General features: G+C 48.7%; 1 protein-coding gene across 1 annotated transcript in view; it reads right to left on the bottom strand.

Moving 5' to 3' along the window:
* Positions 1-17979, bottom strand: part of LOC142586940 (uncharacterized) — a 65617-nt gene that overhangs the window by 42927 nt on the left and 4711 nt on the right. Inside the window, exons 2-3 of the mRNA XM_075697815.1 lie at positions 17081-17107; positions 13097-13138 (exon numbers count right to left, since the gene is read on the bottom strand). Of these exons, the coding sequence (XP_075553930.1) occupies positions 13097-13138; positions 17081-17107 (69 nt within the window). The remainder of the gene's footprint in view (positions 1-13096; positions 13139-17080; positions 17108-17979) is intronic.

Below are 17979 nucleotides of genomic sequence, written 5' to 3'. Positions count from 1 at the left end.
AAAACTATTCCAAACTTTTCTATTCCAATTCTGCAACCAGCCCTTCGCGATTGGTCAAAATTTTTTTTGGATCACCCCCATTTCACCTCTCTGTCACGCGGCGTCACGAAAACCGTGATAGCTCCCCATCTCATATAAGGTGTACACATGGAGTATGCATGACTTGACCGAACGAAAGAAAAACAGTTATTTCTGATTCGACCTCTTTCCGCCATTAGCCCTCGGCTATTGGTCAAAAGTTCTCGGACTGCGCCCTCTTCACCTGCCTCTCACGCAACGTCACAAAACCGCCAAAACTCACCGCGTCAAAGTGACGTGTACGCGATAAAGATACATTAATATGCCGAACAAAACTGAATTTTCTTCTGAATAGGCGCAGGCTGCCCCGTTCCGAAAGGAAGAAAAGATAGATGCCGCCGATCGCTCACGCACTGGCTACGCGCTCCTGTCGGTGAGCATAGGCTTATTTGCGTGTAATAAGACATTTTGCGTGGCCGTGCAATGTTTTGAGCACCTTCGGCACGTTTACGACCTCGTTCTGCCAATTATTCTTTGCTGAGGATCCATTTTAGCGTCATTATTAAGTTTCCGTTGCGTGCCGCCGCGATTGTCGACGAGCCACCGCAAGCAAGGGAAGGGAAAACGGACCAATCGCAGACGCCGGCGCCAACCTCTTTATCCGGTTATCGATTTTCAGTGCAGTGGCTCGGCCCTATCGAATCCCTCTCCACTTGAGCGTGCTCCTCGCCTCTTGTAGCCAATTAGATAAGACAAGTTGCTCAGTGTAGGCAATGTTATTCGTTTTTCAAGCAAACAAAAGTGACCTCTTATGAACGAGGAGAGCATTTCATTGGTCGGTTCAGACAGCCCTGTTGGTGACCGCCCGATGCTTGCGTCGGCGGTTACGCAAATTTGACGTCAGGAGATTGGAATAAAAACATATTGGAATAGTTTTACGTTATAGGGCCCCAGACAACGCGAAAACACAAAAATCAGAATTGTCACCAAATCCGGCAACGTGATCCCTGAGGTCGGCAAAATTAGGATCGTAGGCATGGTCATCGAAAAGCGCGGAAGAAACGGCGAAACTATCACCCGTCTCAGGGCAAAAGCAGCGAACGCGATTCGACTTTTAAGATGAGTCACTTCCCGAAAGGCTGGCATGAGAGAGGAGATCCTACTTAGGCTCGTCCAATCCTTCATCATCAGCCACGTCGCGTACGTTGCAGCCTACCACAGATGGCTGCAACACGAACGAAACAAAATCAACGTGCTCATCAGAAGAGCGTGCAAGACGGCGCTGGGCCTGTTCGAGTCCACGAGCACGAACCGCTTGTTACAACTTGGATTACACAATACGCTCGAAGAAATAGCCGAAGCGCAACGGACTTCTCAACTGGAGTGGCTGTCCATGACCAAAGCCGGGAGGAAGATACTGCATGATCTGGGAATTAGACGCTTGAACGAGGTGGAGATGAAGACCCAATACCGAGGAACATGAATCCCGAGTTCAACAAGGGAAGAAGAGCGGCGAGGGCCAAGGCTCTCATTGACCAGCATGCCAACGACGAACACGCGCGGTACACGGACGCGGCCGAATACCAACAGAACGCCTTCGCAGCGGTCGTCATAGAGGCGTCAACCGGCGCCACGAGGACGGCAGCGAGCGTGAGAAGCGCCGGAGCGGAACAAGCTGAGGAGGTAGCCATCGCCCTGGCCTTCGCCGACGCAGACTGCCAAACGGTGCTGAGCGACTGAAGACAGGCGGTGCGAAACTTCGCCAAAGGCCAAATCTGCAGGGAGTGTGTGAGTGAGTGAAAAACTTTATCAGCTCTAGATTCACTGGTCTTCTGCGGTCTTCAGATGGAATCGTCCATCTTCTGGCACAACGGTCGGTTGCCCTTAGTCCAGGGCTCCGCTGGATGCTGCTGCCAGTTGTGCTCGCCGAATCAGACCTTCTTGGTCGACCTGGCGATCGCTGGAGAGCACTCCCTCCCATTGCTCCGCACTCGGGTTTGGTATAACGGGTACCACGTCTATCTTCTGGCATGCCCACGTTATGTGATACAGCGTGGGTGTTTCGTGGCACCAGGGGCATTTGTCATTGTATTGTGAGGGATAAATTTTGCTGAGTACGTTTAGGTTCGGGTACGAGCCCGTTTGCAGCTGCCTCCACGCGACAGAGTCCTCTCTGCTAAGGGAGTTGTGCGGTGGTGGATACCGCTTTCTGCAGCCCTTGTAGTAATTTAGTATCGCCTAATAGTCTTGGGGTACAGGTTCGGTCTCCTCGAGGTCGCCTATGTTGGATGCTCGGTAATAAGTGTACCCTCGAGCTATCCTGTCCGCCTCTTGGTTCCCTGCCACTCCCGTGTGTCCCGGCGTCCATACTATCGTATACCTAATTGGTTCTTCTTTTGTTTGTCGTTCTGTTATGGGGTCTCCGGAGCGGAGTATGCGGAGCGCTCCGTGCCCTATTCTGCCGCGTAGGTAGTTGCGGCACGCTGTTTGCGAGTCTGTAAGGATTGTTAGAGACCGTTTAGACCGATATCCCTCCGCTGCCGCTAGAGCGACGGCCGCTTCTTCAGCCTCGACTATCGTACAGCCTTGTAGTGATGCGCTGGTGATCTCGCGTAGGGTCGAATCAATCACCGTTGCTACCGCGTTGCTGTTGCTCTGCCCCGCTGCTCTGGCGTACGTGGATGCGTCCACGTATACTGTCGTTTCTTGGGGTGCCAGTGTCTTTTGTAGGTATTCAGCCTCGCTTCTCTGCGTGCTTTGTGTAGGTTGGGATCCATGTTCCGGGGTATGGGTGCTACTTTCAGTGTGTTGCGATACTCGTCCGGAATTGTTTCGGTCCTCTGTATCTCTTGAAGTTGATCGGCGCAGCCTAGTTTCTTCAGGAGCTCCCTGCCAGATGGGGTCTGCTGTAGTCTGCGTTGTTGGGAGACTAGTTGCGCCTCTTTCAATTCGTCGAAGGTGCTATGTAGTCCTAAGGCTAGGAGCTTTTCGGTTGAGGTGTTGTGGGGAAGGTGGAGTGCGGTTTTGTAGGCTTTGCGTAGAATCGCGTCCGCTTGTTGTACCTCACTCTTGATGGGATTGTAGTATGGAAGGGTGTATGCCACTCGGCTGACGACCAAGCTTCTGACCAGCTTGAGTGTGTCCTCCTCTCGCATGCCGTGGCGTCTGTGTGAGATGCGCGTGATCATGCGGGCCACTTGTAGGGTGGATGCCTTGAGTAGGGCGAGGGTGTGGGTGCAGCGTTGGTTTGACTGTATCCACATCCCCAGGATTCTGATGAGCGTCTTTTCCGGTATCGGCTTCCCCTCGAGGTAGACGTGGAGCTTTAACTCGTCGCTGGTGGGGACTGTGCGGTTTTGCTTTCCTCTCCAAACTCTCAGCAGCTCGGACTTCTCAGTGGAGCAGGCTAGCCCTCTTGCTCTGACGTAGTCCTCTACGCAGGTGGCTGCCTCTTGTAACTTCTCTTCTTTCTGTCTGAGCGAGCCTGTGTTAACCCAGATGGTGATGTCGTCGGCATACATGGCATGGTGTATGCCGTCGATTTCATTTAACTGTTTTGCCAAGCCAATCATTGCTATGTTGAAAAGCGTGGGGGAGATGACCGACCCTTGAGGCGTCCCTTTGTTTGGAGTAAGGAACTTCTCTGATCGGAGCCCTCCGAGGCCAATCGTTGCCGTTCTGTTTGAAAGGAAGGCTTTGACGTAGCCGTAGACTCTCCTCCCGCAGTTCAGGTCGTTCATGCCCGTGAGGATAGCTTCGTGGCTTACATTGTCAAAAGCCCCCTTGATATCCAATGCCATTATTATATTCTCCCCACTCCTGGGGACGTTCCCGAGTACTTCTTCTTTGATTTGAAGCAGTACGTCTTGGGTCGATAATTTTGCTCTGAATCCAAACATGCTGTGGGGATACAGTTCGTTGTCCTCCATGTACTGTTGTAGTCTCAGCGTCACCACTCGTTCGTATAGTTTTCCCAGGCACGATGTGAGCGAGATCGGTCTGAGGTTCTCAATTTGCAGTTTCTTGCCCGGTTTAGGAATCATCACTACCTCCGCATGCTTCCACTCCTCGGGAACGGTCTCAGCTTCCCAGTGTTTGTTGAGAAAGTCGGTTAATTCTGCGACTAACTCTTCACTGAGGTTGCGGATGAGTGCGTTATTTATCTTGTCTGCACCCGTGGCTGTGTTTCTGGTTGTGTTTCGAATCGCTGCGTAGACCTCTTCTCGCGTGATGGGCCTGTCCAGGTTAACGTTTTCTCTTCCACGGTAGCGCTCTGCGTAAGCTGCTGGATTTGTGTCCCCGAAGCATTTAACGCGTACCTTCTCCAGGAGTTCCGAGTCTGGTCCCTCGAACTGGTGGATGAACCGGTAGATGGTTTTGTTGTTTTCTGCCTTGGTCTTGGTCGGATCTATGAGAGCCTTGAGGATATGCCACGTCCTCGCTGTGTTCAAAGTTCCGTTGAGGGAGTCGCTGAATTGCTGCCAATTTTGCCTTGCCAATTGCGCCGCGTACTCCTCTGCTTTCGCTGTGACTTCTGCGATCTTTATCTTTAGCTTCCTGTTGTATTTTTGTTTCTTCCACCTCTTGGTGAGCCCGCGTCTAGCTTCCCACAGCTTGAGTAGTCTGGCGTCTACCTCGGGCGTCTGCGTCGTTCGCGCGATTTCTTTGGTGTACTTGCGCTGTTTTTCAATGAGCATTTTCCCCCACTCTTCTATCGATTGGATCCCGTTCTCGGCGAGATTCCTATCGCATGCGTCTCGAAAAGCGCTCCAGTCCGTAATTTTTGCCGATCCCAGCTGACGCCTTAGCCTGTCCGAAGTTACTTGCGTCTTGAGTATGTAGTGGTCACTACCCAGGTTCTCTAACAGGTTCTCCCACACTGCTTGTTCCGCTCCTCGTATGAACGTGAGGTCGGGGCAGGTGTCGGTACTAACGCTGTTTCCGATTCTGGTTGGAGTGTCTGGGTCTGTGAGGAGGTTGCAGTCGGTGTTCTCTGCTGCCTCCGCTAGCGTTTTGCCTTTTGGGTTTGCTGTTTGGTATCCCCAGCTTTTGTCCATGGCGTTAAAGTCTCCTAGGATGATTAGCGTGCTGTCTTTCGCTAGTTTGCGTGCGCCATAGAAAAGCTCGTAGAATTTTGCCTTCCTCTGTTTCGGGGGGCTGTATGCATTTACAATAAATATACTGCCCCTCTTTCTTTTCTTCTTTGGTATAATTTCTACAATCACGTGCTCTACGTCGGTGTCGGCTATCCTGTCGTGGCTTATGGCGATGAGTGCCTTGCTGACTAGGGTTGCCGTTCTTCCTTTCTCTTGAGTCTCGTAACACGTGTATCCTGCGAGTGTTGGTGTCGTGCCCGTCTCTTGAAGCGATATAATGTCGGGCGGTGTTTGTTTTGTGTGAATGTATTGTTGGAGGAGGCCCTGCTTCTTACGGTAGCCTCTGCAGTTCCATTGCCATATATCTAAGGTTTCTTTCTTGCTTAAAGTTGTACTGGCCATGTTTAAGCCTCGGTGTTGTTTGCGGATGTGTCGGCGAGGGATGCCAGCGCGGGGCGGTGGTAGGCCTTCTCTCTAATGTTCTCGGTAAACTTCTGCTTGCGGATGCTGCTCCGGAGCTCTGTGACTTGTAATTGCACTTGCTGCATTTGTTGCTGCTGTTGCTGCATCATCTGCTGCATCATTTGCTGAATCTCTGCTTTAAACGTGGCGAAATCCTCGTTGCCTGCTTGCCATGGGGCTTGGGATTGTACGGTCTGTGGCTGCGGAGAGCTGTTCGACCTAAGGTCTCGCACTGCCTTCGTTAGCTCTGCTATTTGGCGTTCTAGCTCTTTCTGCCTAGAGCGTGATAGCTCTAATTCGCGTCTCAGCGCTATTTTCTCTGCGTCCTCCTGTCTAGGCTGTTCGCGAGTGCTGTTTGTGTTGTTCTTTTCGTTAGCTACCCCACCCGAGTGCGGAGCAAACCAAGGGTTTTCGGCTCCCCAGCTCACCTTGACGCCGCCGCTCTTTCGGGTAGGCTCGTTCTTCGTCTTCTTCTTCTTCTGCTGCTGCTGCAGCTGGCTCCCTCCCTTAATGGCCAGGGGCGGCAGGGGCGGGAAGGACCGTGACCGGCTCCGTGAACGGCTCCGCGACGCCCGGGATCTCGAACGGCTCCGCGAAGTCTCCCTCTCCGAGCTGAACCATCTCGGCTTCTTGCCGCGATCGTCCCGGCTGCGACGTCTGCTCTCGCGTCCACCGCCGTTGTTGCCACCGTTGGTCTTGCCTCGCAGGTCCCTGGCTTTCTTTAGTCGGTCTTGGCACTCCCGCGATCCGGTAGCGTGGTTGCCTCCGCAGATCAGGCATCTCGGGGTACACTGGTGATCCTTTGGCGGGTTCTGCATCCCGCACTGTTTGCAAGCCTGGGCGTCCGGTGTGGGGCACACGTCGGAGCGGTGACCTTGTTGGCAGCAAACGTAGCAGATTTGTCTTGTGGGCCGGTACGGGTAGCACTTGTACTCGGCTCCGCAGTAAATGACGTGTTTCGGTGTGATGGGTCCATCAAAGGTGATGACGGCCGTCTTGGTCTTGCCTAGTCTTCGGGCGCTGTGGATGGTGACACCCTGTGTGCGCGTCCACAAGTCGGTTTTCAGTTCCTCCGGTGTCGCTCCGGGGTCCACTCCGTGTATCACGCCACGCCGGGTGTTTTCCGGTGCGGCCACGTAAGCGTTCACGTCATATGAGCGTCCCTCGATAGTGAGGCTAGTGATGCGCCTCGCGAGCTGGGCGGCCTCCTCGTTCGGCGTGCTCACGATTATTATGTTGGACCCTGTGCGGAGTCTCGTGATCAGGTCTCTTCCCTCGAACTTGTTGCTGCATGCCGCGGCTACGGCCCGGGCCACTTGAAATTGCTGGAGCGACTTGACTACGAGTCCCTTCGGTCGCAAAATAATCTTGAAGTCGTCTCTGGGGAGCGGGGGCAGCCTCTGCCTAGGCTGCCGCTGCGCTCCTTTCCCGTCTTTTTTCAGTGCGCCGGATGCTGGCGCGCCAGTTGTCGGCGGTGGGGCCGGGGAAGTCCCGGCGCTGGCGGCGTTCCGTCCGTTCTTCCTCTGTCGATTCTTTTGGCGTTTGGTCATAACCAATTCCCAATTTGCTTCGTCTTCTTTGTGAGTGTCTTGCTGCTCCTGCATGGCGGAGTCCTCGATCTCCCCGTCCGCCGAATTCTCGGAGTCGGAGGCACCGAGGTGGTCGTCATCCATCTGTTGTGCTTCTCGCAAATTCTGGGCTAGTCTACTCGTCGATGGCTCAAAATTCGGATATTTCGTGGAGCGGGAGTCGGGTCCAGGCTGCATCGCCATCGCTGAGCGGGCCTGGCTGCCCGCAAACGCCCGTAGTCGTGCTAAACCTCAGTAGGCTTAGCGGCGAGCGTTTCCCGTCAAAGTCTGGTAATTTGCCAAAAAATGGTCCTACCGTCTTGAAATCGGTGTCCGGGTGATCCAGCTTGTGAACTCTCTCAGATCCAACCCAAAAGTTGGCGGCCCGGTGGGTCGAGATAGTCGGTGAGGGTCGGAATCTACGGAGCTCATGCGACGAACGTCATCTGCAGGGAGGCTCAGCGCGTACTGCGAGCGGTCAAACTAAAAGAACAAAAAGTACGACTCAAGTGGTTCCAGGCGCACGCGGGCGACGCATCGGGACGCAATGAGAACCACAATGAGACGGCACACGCAGCGGCGCGAGCGCTAACCAACTGCGCCCCGGCTACAGACCGTCCGACGTGGTTCGGAACCAAGGACTGCATGACAGATTACAGTGAAATCACGAAGGCCTATCGCCAGGCTCGCAGGACTCTCCCACCCCCGCACCCGAGACTGAGTCGAGCGGAGGCGGTAGTGCTGAGACAGCTCCAGACAGGATCGCTACCGAGCCCGAGACTGATGAATCCTATGTACCCGGAGACATATCCGACAGATACGTGCAGAGTCTGCCGGAGGGAGACTGCAGACTACACGCACATCTTGTGGGACTGCGTCAAATATCCAGAAGATTCAAAATCAAGAACGCTCCCACCGCGGCTCGAGGCAGCCGCGAAGAGTTACGACCGAGACGATCAGCTCTGGGCCGTCCAGCAGGTCCTCGACGCGCTCGAAAGGCACGGACCCAGCGAGCCGGCAACGGTGAGCGGAGACCCGCGCCGAGTAACGGCGACTTCGAGGATGACGTAGGCCCTCGTCGGGGCGCGCGCGCGCCCAACTGCAGGCATAAATAAAGTTGTCTCCAATCCAATCCAATACCACTGAAAAGGAATGCCTCGCCATCATTTGGGCTACAGCAAAATTCCGCCCTTACCTATATGGCAGGCCATTCAAAGTCGTCAGCGACCATCACGCGTTGTGTTGGCTAGCTAACTTAAAGGACCCTTCAGGTGGTCTGGCGAGGTGGAGCCTCAGACTGCAAGAATATGACGTCACGGTAATCTACAAGTCCGGATGAAAACACTGTGACCCCGACTGCCTATCACGCGCCTCCATCCATCCCCCGCCGGAAGACGATGAGGACGACGCCTTCCTCGGAATAATATGCGCAGAAGACTTCACCAAGCAGCAACGAGCAGACCCGGAGCTAAAAGGCCTCGTCGAGTATTTGGAAGAGAACACCGACGTAGTACCTAGGGCTTTTAAGCGCGGATTGTTTTCGTTCACTTTAAAAAACAACCTGCTCGTAAAGAACTTCTCAGGAGTCCGCGCCAGCTACTTTCTTGTTGTTCTGTCAGCACTGCGTCCAGAAATACTGTACGCCCTAAATGACGATGCAACCGCTGGGCACCTCGGATTCTCCCGAACGCTGTCGAGGATACAGGAAAGGTATTATTGGCCGCGTCTGACCGCCGACGTCGCCCGTTACGTCAAGACATGCCGAGATTGTCAGCGACGCAAGACACCACCGACAAGGCCAGCAGGATTACTGCAGCTAATCAAGCCTCCTTTTCGACCTTTTCAGCAGATCGGGATGGACTTGTTGGGACCGTTTCCGACGTCAACATCCGGAAATAAGTAGATCGTCGTGGCGACGGACTATCTCAGCCGCTTCGCCAAAACCAAAGTCCTACCGAAAGGCAGCGCAGCCGAAGTGGCGAAATTTTTCGTCGAGAACATTCTGCTGCGACATGGTGCCCCAGAAGTCCGCATCACCGACAGAGGAACAGCGTTTACAGCAGAGCTCACCCAAGCCATTATGCAGTACATCCATACAAGCCAAAGGAGGACAACTGCCTACCACCCGCAGACGAATGGTCTCATGGAAGGCCTGAACAAGACCCTCGCCGATATGCTAGTAATGTACGTCGACGTCGAGCACAAGACGTGGGACGCGGTCCTGCCGTACGTAACCTTCACTTACAACACGGCGGTGCAAGAAACAACACAGATCACGCCATTTAAGCTGGTTTACGGCAGGAACCCGACGACGATGCTCGACGCCATGCTGCCGCACGTCAATGACGAGGAATACCTTGAAGTGGCTACCTGTCTCCAGCGCGCCAAAGAAGCCCGACAGCTCGCCCGCCTGCGGATCAAGAACCAGCAGAAGACCGACAGCCGACACTACAACCTCTGACGACGCTTTGTCGAGTACCAGCCGGGCAACCGTGCTTGGGTATGGACCCCGATACGCAAACGAGGACTCAGTGAGAAACTACTCCGACGCCATTTCGGACCCTACAAGGTCATCCGACGTATTGGCGCTCTGGACTATGAGGTCGTGCCAGACGGCATTTCACATTCATAGCGTCGCCGTGCACGTTCTGAAGTGGTCCACGTGGTGCGCCTTATAGCCTTTTACGGACGCTGACGAGCTTCCTTATTTTTGTTGTAATCTTTTATACGAGTGGCTTTGTTTATTGCTTTGGTTTGTTTGCAGCATCGGGTCGATGCGTTTTAAGAGGGGTGTAATGGCACGTATCTTTATCGGGCGACCACGTTTCGCCGCCTAACAAATGTTATCGCACAGCGCAGGACGCACCTGCATGTAAAAGAAGTTTCTGGAATGTTATCGAAGGTTCCGTCAACTGTATTTCACCGCAACTTGTGTAATCTGATTGCATGTACGCGTGACGCGAGTAGTGTAGAACTTTGTGGAAGACACGCGGGTCCCAGCGGATAATCTGGAACATTCGACGACTGATCTATAAAAGCCGACGCGCTTGACCCGCTGATCGAATGACGAAACTAGCGTTTTATTGGGCCAACCTGTTCCCTCAAAAACGAGCTACACTCAAAGAACGGCCATAGTAATGAACGCGATAGGCGATAGTCGGAAATATGTTCTGCTGGTCAAGCAAGCCGGCTTTTATGCGAAAGTAACTGAAGGGTCCAGAGTAATCGGTCGTTCCCACGTGTCTTCCAGAAAGTTCTGCACAACTACTCTCGCACATGCAATCAGATTACACAAGCTTCAGTGACAACAGAACCATCGATAACATTCAAGAAACTTGCAATACATACGGGCGCGTCTCGCGCTGATAAGGGCTCACCCGAAAACATAAACAATTCCACATGTCCGCATACTAGCAACAATGTAGACGGAGCAAACACTGAAACATAATGAACGACTTTATGCGCAATACAACGGCAGTACCTTATCTTTGCCCACGAAGCACTACTGCATCGGTAGCCTGTGTTTGATAGAAAAATTCTAGTCCATGAGCTGGCCTATTAGAAAAGGCGGGCATTACTTGCGCAAAAAATTGAAATGCATAATCGAATAAATTGCCAAATTTTACTACTTAAGTTTTAAACTAATTTCCATGAGCCACATGTTACAATTTATAAATTCTAATGGGTGAAACGGCAACGCTTATCCACTTAAAAAAAATGCGAGGATGACACTATTTACGAGATATGCGCATTCAGACTTGTAAAATTGCAATTTCCTTGCAGGCAGTTCTGAACCTTGATGCAAAGAGGCACAATACTAACTGCAACGCCAACGTGTTTCTCTGCAATGTTCCAGAATAATTATTTCTAAACTAATGGTATTCTGAGAATTCCATCCAAGTGGATCAACCTTGTGAACTCCGCGGCCTGATTATGTAAATTGCAATAAGTGCTACAGGGGAATTGGTTAAAATCTTAAATAGTGAATTTTCGCTAGTCAGCCGGTTGTGCATTTCGATTTTTTGTTGCAAGTAATATACCTCTCTTCAAGTAGGCTGGCTCATGGATGACATATAATAGGGATATCTGCCACAGGCAATATTTAAAATGATTGAAATGTTCGCTAAAACCCCCGACATACATTAGGTTGGCACAAAGCAGAAACAGAAACGACAATATGAGAAAGCAATTGAGCAAATGGTTTAGTTTGTTTCACAGCATACGAAAAAAAATGCGACGACTTGATGGAGAAATAGGAAGAATAATATTGGATCGGAAATCCATAAAATACATTGTTACAAGAGTCCACAAATAATGATACTAGAAGCAATTTCATTTGTGCCTCAAGTGTCGTGCACTAGACCACCATGCTGAACTTCGAGTGCTTTGGTCCATGCTTACGTGCCAATAAAACAATAGAGAGTTTTATAATTTGGGCCCAACCGTCTTCGGCAGACAAGAAAATTGCGCGCCGCAAGAGTGCACGAGCACAATCTAAGGCAGTCTTGGGTTCTTGCGTTCGCGTTGACACAAGACCCAAAACTCTAAAACTAGCCAGGGTCCCCAAGCCGTCTTGGGTCTCAAGACAGCATACTGAGCTCGTTGCACTAACACAATAGTTATGTTTACTGCATATTTTTGTTTGCCATTTTGATCAAAAATGCATTCTGTTTGTTTTCACTTGTAAGAAAAGCGTTTCTTTTTTTTTCTTTCAAGCACATTCTTATTTGCCCCACTACGGTGTACTGAGCGCTCGACCCGACGCTGTCTGCCTTAGAACCAATTCTAAAACTCTCCTTTTTCTCTCAACCCAAGAACAGTGTACGCCACGCGACATGGAGACTCAGAGTCATGTGCGCACAATTCTAAAACACTCTATTCTATGCAACCTTATAAGCCTGAGTAATAGCTGCTTCGTAGAAACAGAAATTGTATACATTAGAGCACTTTTCAAAAATTTGATTCCTCCTTTATTCAACAAAAAAAAACGTTTCCACTTTCAGGCGCATGGAAATTTTTGTTTTTTGTAAGTTCGCCTTCACAGCATCCTTTTTCTGGTTTGACATACAAACGGGACCTCGCTCACGGTATTGATAGGCTGGAGGCAGATTTCTTACGTGAACATAAGAAGCTAAAGACATGGTTGTCATACATATTATTGCGGTCAAGCTTAGAGTTTCGGTTTCTAAGAAAAGGTTTGTTATAAAGAACGCTTCAGAAATGGCACCTGAAATACCCTAATATAGGGAACATCTAGGCATTCGTAGAACATTGTTTCTATTGCAGAGGCACACACGCTGAAATAAGTGCAACTAGTTATTTAATAAATCATACTCCGATTTAGACAGATTACCTTGTACTCGATATAGGACCCGGTTTGATAAAAACAGTCGATTGTCTTTTGGCCACGGGGGAAGCGTATACACGTAAACCAAGGTCTTCCGCTATGGGCATGATATTTGCGCTCTTCTTCGCCTGTTCCCATTTTCGAGCGGCTGTTGGCCGGAATTTGTTAAGTTGCAGCAATTTATGAGCATAAATACCTGCATGACTGAAAGTGGTTGTAAACTTACCCAAAGTCAGATTTCAACTGTCGCATCAGGATAATTTGCCTGACCATTTTCTTATAAATTTTATTGGCCTCTGAGGCGTCAGTACTTTTTCGAGTATTAGATACAAGGGTTTTACAATGTATACTTTTGTAATAAAAAAAACGCCTAGCAGGTACTTATAATATGCTCTCCATCTCAATATCTCTATGCTACGCGACCACAATTATCTATTAGCCTTTGTTCGATGCAGAAAGTATTGTTTAGGAACTAAAAAGTTTGACAGAATACAATTTCCAAGAAAGTCGCGTCCGCATGGATCAGGATACGCAATGGGCCAAATAGTTCTTTAAAATTTCCCTGCTTGAATAGCTTTAAATAAAAATATGAATTTTTTCTTTACCTATTCGATCGGGTGGAAGGGATCCGACAAATCCTGGTAACCCTGCAAATGCATATTGCTTAACATTATTGGACACTCAGTTCAGTAAAATAAAAACACTTGCATATTGAATTGATCTCATGGCACTGAATTGAACAGAACTCTGAACCAAGACTACACAGATAGACTGAATCACCTTAAAGAAACCCTGTAATCAGGAACCACCCAAACAGTGACCTTCAAAAACCCTACGCCGCTGCTACCAAATTTGATCGAGCCGAGTTCCTTAAGCCCCGCCCGAGGATCACAAGAACAACAATGCCTCTTCTTACTACTAAATTCTCAAACGCACTCCCAAACGTGAACAAGATCCTCAGTAAACACTGCCCAATTCTCCATACCAAGCAGAAAATTAATAAGATTTTTCCCGATCCGCCCAGAGTAGCATACAGACGCAAAAGTTATTTTTGTGCATGCCAAACTAAGGACAAAGATGAAGCTTCGAACCGGTCCCTATGACCACCCAGGTGCTCTACACGCAAACATATTCAATATACAACTACAGTAAAAAGTACAGCGTCGAATTGCTTACACAAGGCAACCTCGAGTTTGACCTGCACATCAAGCAACGTAGTCTACTGTCTGGAATGTGCCGCTTGTAGCAAACAATAATACACAGGCGAGACTGGACAATAAATTCATACAAGACTCAACGGTCACCAAGCGGATACAAAACAGAATTTACCTAAAGCAGTAGCCAGTCACTTCAATGTACATGGTGCTATACTCCACAAAGCAAGGTTATATGGGGTGCTATAACGCAAAACTATTCCAAACTCTTCTACTCCAATTCTGCTATCAGCCCTCCGCGATTGGTCAAAAACTTTTTTCGACCAACCCCCACTTCACTTGTCTGTCACGCGACGTCGCGAAAACCGCAATACCTCCCCATCTGATATGATGTGTACACAGTGATTATGCATGATTTGACAGAAAAAAATAGAAACAGTTATTTCTGATTCCACCCCTTTTCGCCATTAGCCCTCGGCTATTGGTAAAAAGTTTACGGGCTGCACCCACTTCACCTGCCTGTCACACGGCGTCACAAAACCACACAAGCTCACCGCGTCAAAGTGACGTGTACGCGATAAAGATGCAATATTATGCCGAACAAAACTGAATTTTTTTCGGAATAGCCGCAGGCTGCCCCGTTCCGAAAGGAATAAAAGATGGCTGCCGCCGATCGCTGAGACGCTGGCTACTCGCACCTGCCGGAGAGCGTGGGTGTATTTGCGTATAATAAAACATCTTGCGTGACCGTGTAACGTTTTCAAGCACTTTCGGCACGTTTACTACCTCGTTCTGCCAACTCCTCTTTGCTGAGGGCCAGTTTTAGCGTCATTCTTAAGCTTCCGTTGCATGCCGCCGCGATTTTCGTCCAGCCACCACAAACTACGTAAGGGAAGGCGACCAATCGCAGACGTCGGCACCACCCTCTTCATCCTGTTATCCATTTTCAGTGCACTGGCTCTGCCCCAGTGAATCCCTCTCCACTTGACCGTTCTCCTCGCCTCTTGTCAGCCAATGAGATACGACAAGCCGCTCAGTGTAGGCAATGTTATTCGTTTTTCAAGCAAACAAATGTGACCTCCTATGAACGAGGAGAGCGTTTTATTGGTCTGTTCAGACAACCCCGGTGCTTGCGTCGGTGGTTACGCACGTTTGACGTCAGGAAATTGGAATAGAAACATATTGGAATATATTTACGTTATAGGGCGATACACTACAAACAAATTTCCCTTCACCTCGCGAAAGGGAATATAAGGAATCATGCCTCATACACAAGTTTATTTGCCTAAGTCCGACAGGAATTATTTGGCACATGGCAACATAGATAGAATCTTTAAAAGCAGTAACCTATATCTGAAGTTCTCGTAACAACCAAGGCAAAAAACACATTATGCCACCAGCTAACATTAACTCCTCCCGCCCCCTTCTAACCTCAGCTATTCTCCCATTTCAATTTTTTCCTGCCTACTACTCAACTTAATATACTCTTTCATGCTTTACGTTGATATCAACCGTACGACTCCCCTTTCCCAAGTACACCTGCCCCGAACGCTTCTGCGTACGTCGCCCTCCTATTTGTTATTCCGGTTTTGATTCCTCCTTTTTTGTCTGTTTTTATTATATATATTTTTTGAAATATCCTCATCAACACATTCAAAAAGCTCAGACGCCAGGATACCTTTTTCGGCGCCTCAGCCACAAAGCGTATCGCCACTTTTCTATACCGACGTAACAACACCTACGTTAAGCTACTGGGGCTAACGTCCATTGAACGACTATGTCACTCCCTTCCAGTTAGCCCATGCATTGCACCGCGGACTCTTTGTCGCCGTCTCAACACCTTCAAGATTACTCGACGCATTGCTGCTACGATACTAAAGTCAATCTTTCAACTGATGTCTTTTTTTCGGTCTTTTTGCTACTCGCGCACTGACCGCCTGACCGGCTCTTCTAAAGCCACAAAAACATGCCGCCAACGGCACCCCTCAATGCTCCCTAACCACTCGCTTCCCCAACATCGTCCCATGCCTTTCTTTTTCTTTTCTTGTTGTTTTTATTTCTTCTTTGGGTCTTCTCTCTCTTCTTTTCTTTCTTTTCCTTTCTCCCCGCCTTGCCATTCTCCCGCTGTTGTCTCCTCATCTTAGGAACCACGCTCACAGATACCAGGCGACAGCGTTCATTCTCTTTGAAGTCTCTCCATTTACAACGAGCCGCCACCGACAACAACCGCACTTGACGTCACTATACTAACTCTTTAAAACTAACATGCCGAGGATAACGAGGCCACCTTTCACGAAGATAGGTCCTCCTATTGAAACGTTGGTCAGCCTTTCCGAGGCGCCTTATCCCTGTTTATAACCTTTATACCACAGTGTGCTATTGTATCTGTCAACCCCTTTCCTTTAAGGATCTTCTTTTTACATTTAAATATGTTATTTTTATCTTCAACAAGAATTTGTAGATACGATTGTAGCTTGATTAGTGAGTAGCTCAATTTGTATAACATGTCCCTGAGAGTGATTTCGTTTGCTTAAACCGAATGTTTGTGTGTAAAGGAAAACTATTATTTGTCTTAAGCGTTTGAATTAGTTAAGAGAAATATTGCCAGCTTTGAGTAGCGGAAAAAAAACAATCCTTTCCCGGTTTTTTCACAAGGGAAGAAAAGAACCCTTATTCTCTCCACTTTTATTGCTTCAAATTTTCACCTAATTAAACCCACTGAACTTCAAAATTGCAGAATATCAGAACGAAGGACGTTAAGAATATTGTCTACAGACGCAAAAGCCGAATGTCGAAGCGTCATTCTGCTTATGAAAATGGAGAATTCAGCAGCAGAGAAATAGGAATCATAAGAAGATATGGAAGTCCTAGAGCCCAAACTTACTCGGGAAATGGTAATGAAATTATGGCGAATTATTGTGTTTACACGAGGGACCCTCTATTATAAGCTTTCGATGTGATTGCAACGTTCCACTTTATCTAATGTTATTAACAATGTATTTTGTCAATTATATAAATGGAGGAAAGTGCAATTAAAGGAGTTTGCAACCCATATTAGCTGCTAAAATACCATTTTGTTAAGCCCAAGAAGCGTTGCGATACAAACAACCACAGAAGCAAGCTGTGTAGGTCATAAACAAGACATCCTATTGGGAGTTGGGCTAACACAGGATGCATAATTTATACAGAATACTTTCGTGTGATGACACTTTCACCGCTGTCAGACGAATAAAAGACGTTGCGTACTCTTGGTAGAATGCCGTTTGTACTTGCCGTGCAATATGTGTTGAACTCTTGATAGGCTGGACAACTTCGTAAACAAAAAGTAAGTCTATTTTTGGTGGGTAACCAACTTACGGCTATGCAGCGTGATTGAGACAGTTTAGTTGGTACGCGCACATGCAATATTCGTGTCCTGCTAAAATATCTACTCACGATCCGTCTTTGAGTGTTGTGCCCCGCCTGTAAAGTGCAATGGAAATCAAAATTAGGACGCTGCGTAGCAAATTCACAATGTTGTAGCAGTACTTTATATTATTCGGCACTAATAACATTATTGCATGCTATTAGTGAGTAGTGCATCATATATTTTTGGTGCTCCAGAAAGGCGAAGTCATTATGACGATGAAAAGGGCATTGTTTGTCTGCACAGATGAGCAGAATATATATGGACTCCAACGGTGAATTAGAAAGGAAGAATGACGCTAACTACAAGCAAACCCACTTTCTGAAAAGCATTCCACCATCGGTTTGAAAAACTGTGTTATTTCTACTTGGGTTGGGTACACGTGAAAGAGTTAGATGGGACGAAAACAGGTCATTCAAAATTTGTGCTCTTGCAAAAAAATTGACGAGGTGGCCAGGCCAAGCAAAGGCAAGGCGTCTAAGCTCAACTAAATTGGGCGTTACTACATCACGAAATAAGGGGGTAGTACCAAACATTGCGTCACTTCACCAGTGTCTCAAGAAATTGATATCCCAAGAAACATTATTTCGAGGCGAACCGCCTTCATTGTGAATATCTATTCTCCATGCACGAACACGAAGACCTAACGAACTGGAACACATAATGCCGCATGTTCGCGATAAGAAACGGCTCTACCCATTAAACCTTTTAAGAGATGTTTTTCGCTGATCAACTACATCTCGGCAGCTTAACAAACCTCAGCGATTGTGAAAGTGAGCACTTTGCTGTTCCCGGCAGTCAAATCACCAATGTTTGTGTCGCGCGCGCTGAATGCGCGAAAACACGCAACAACCCTTATTTTGTCGGATGGCTGAGTCAGTTGCATAAAGTTAGCAAAGTAGTGCCGGCAAAGACAAAATGTCAAAGT

The sequence above is a fragment of the Dermacentor variabilis genome, chromosome 7, assembly GCF_050947875.1.
Source record: "Dermacentor variabilis isolate Ectoservices chromosome 7, ASM5094787v1, whole genome shotgun sequence".
NCBI classification, from domain to species: Eukaryota; Metazoa; Arthropoda; class Arachnida; order Ixodida; family Ixodidae; genus Dermacentor; species Dermacentor variabilis.
This window is presented reverse-complemented; position numbering and strand designations above follow the sequence as displayed.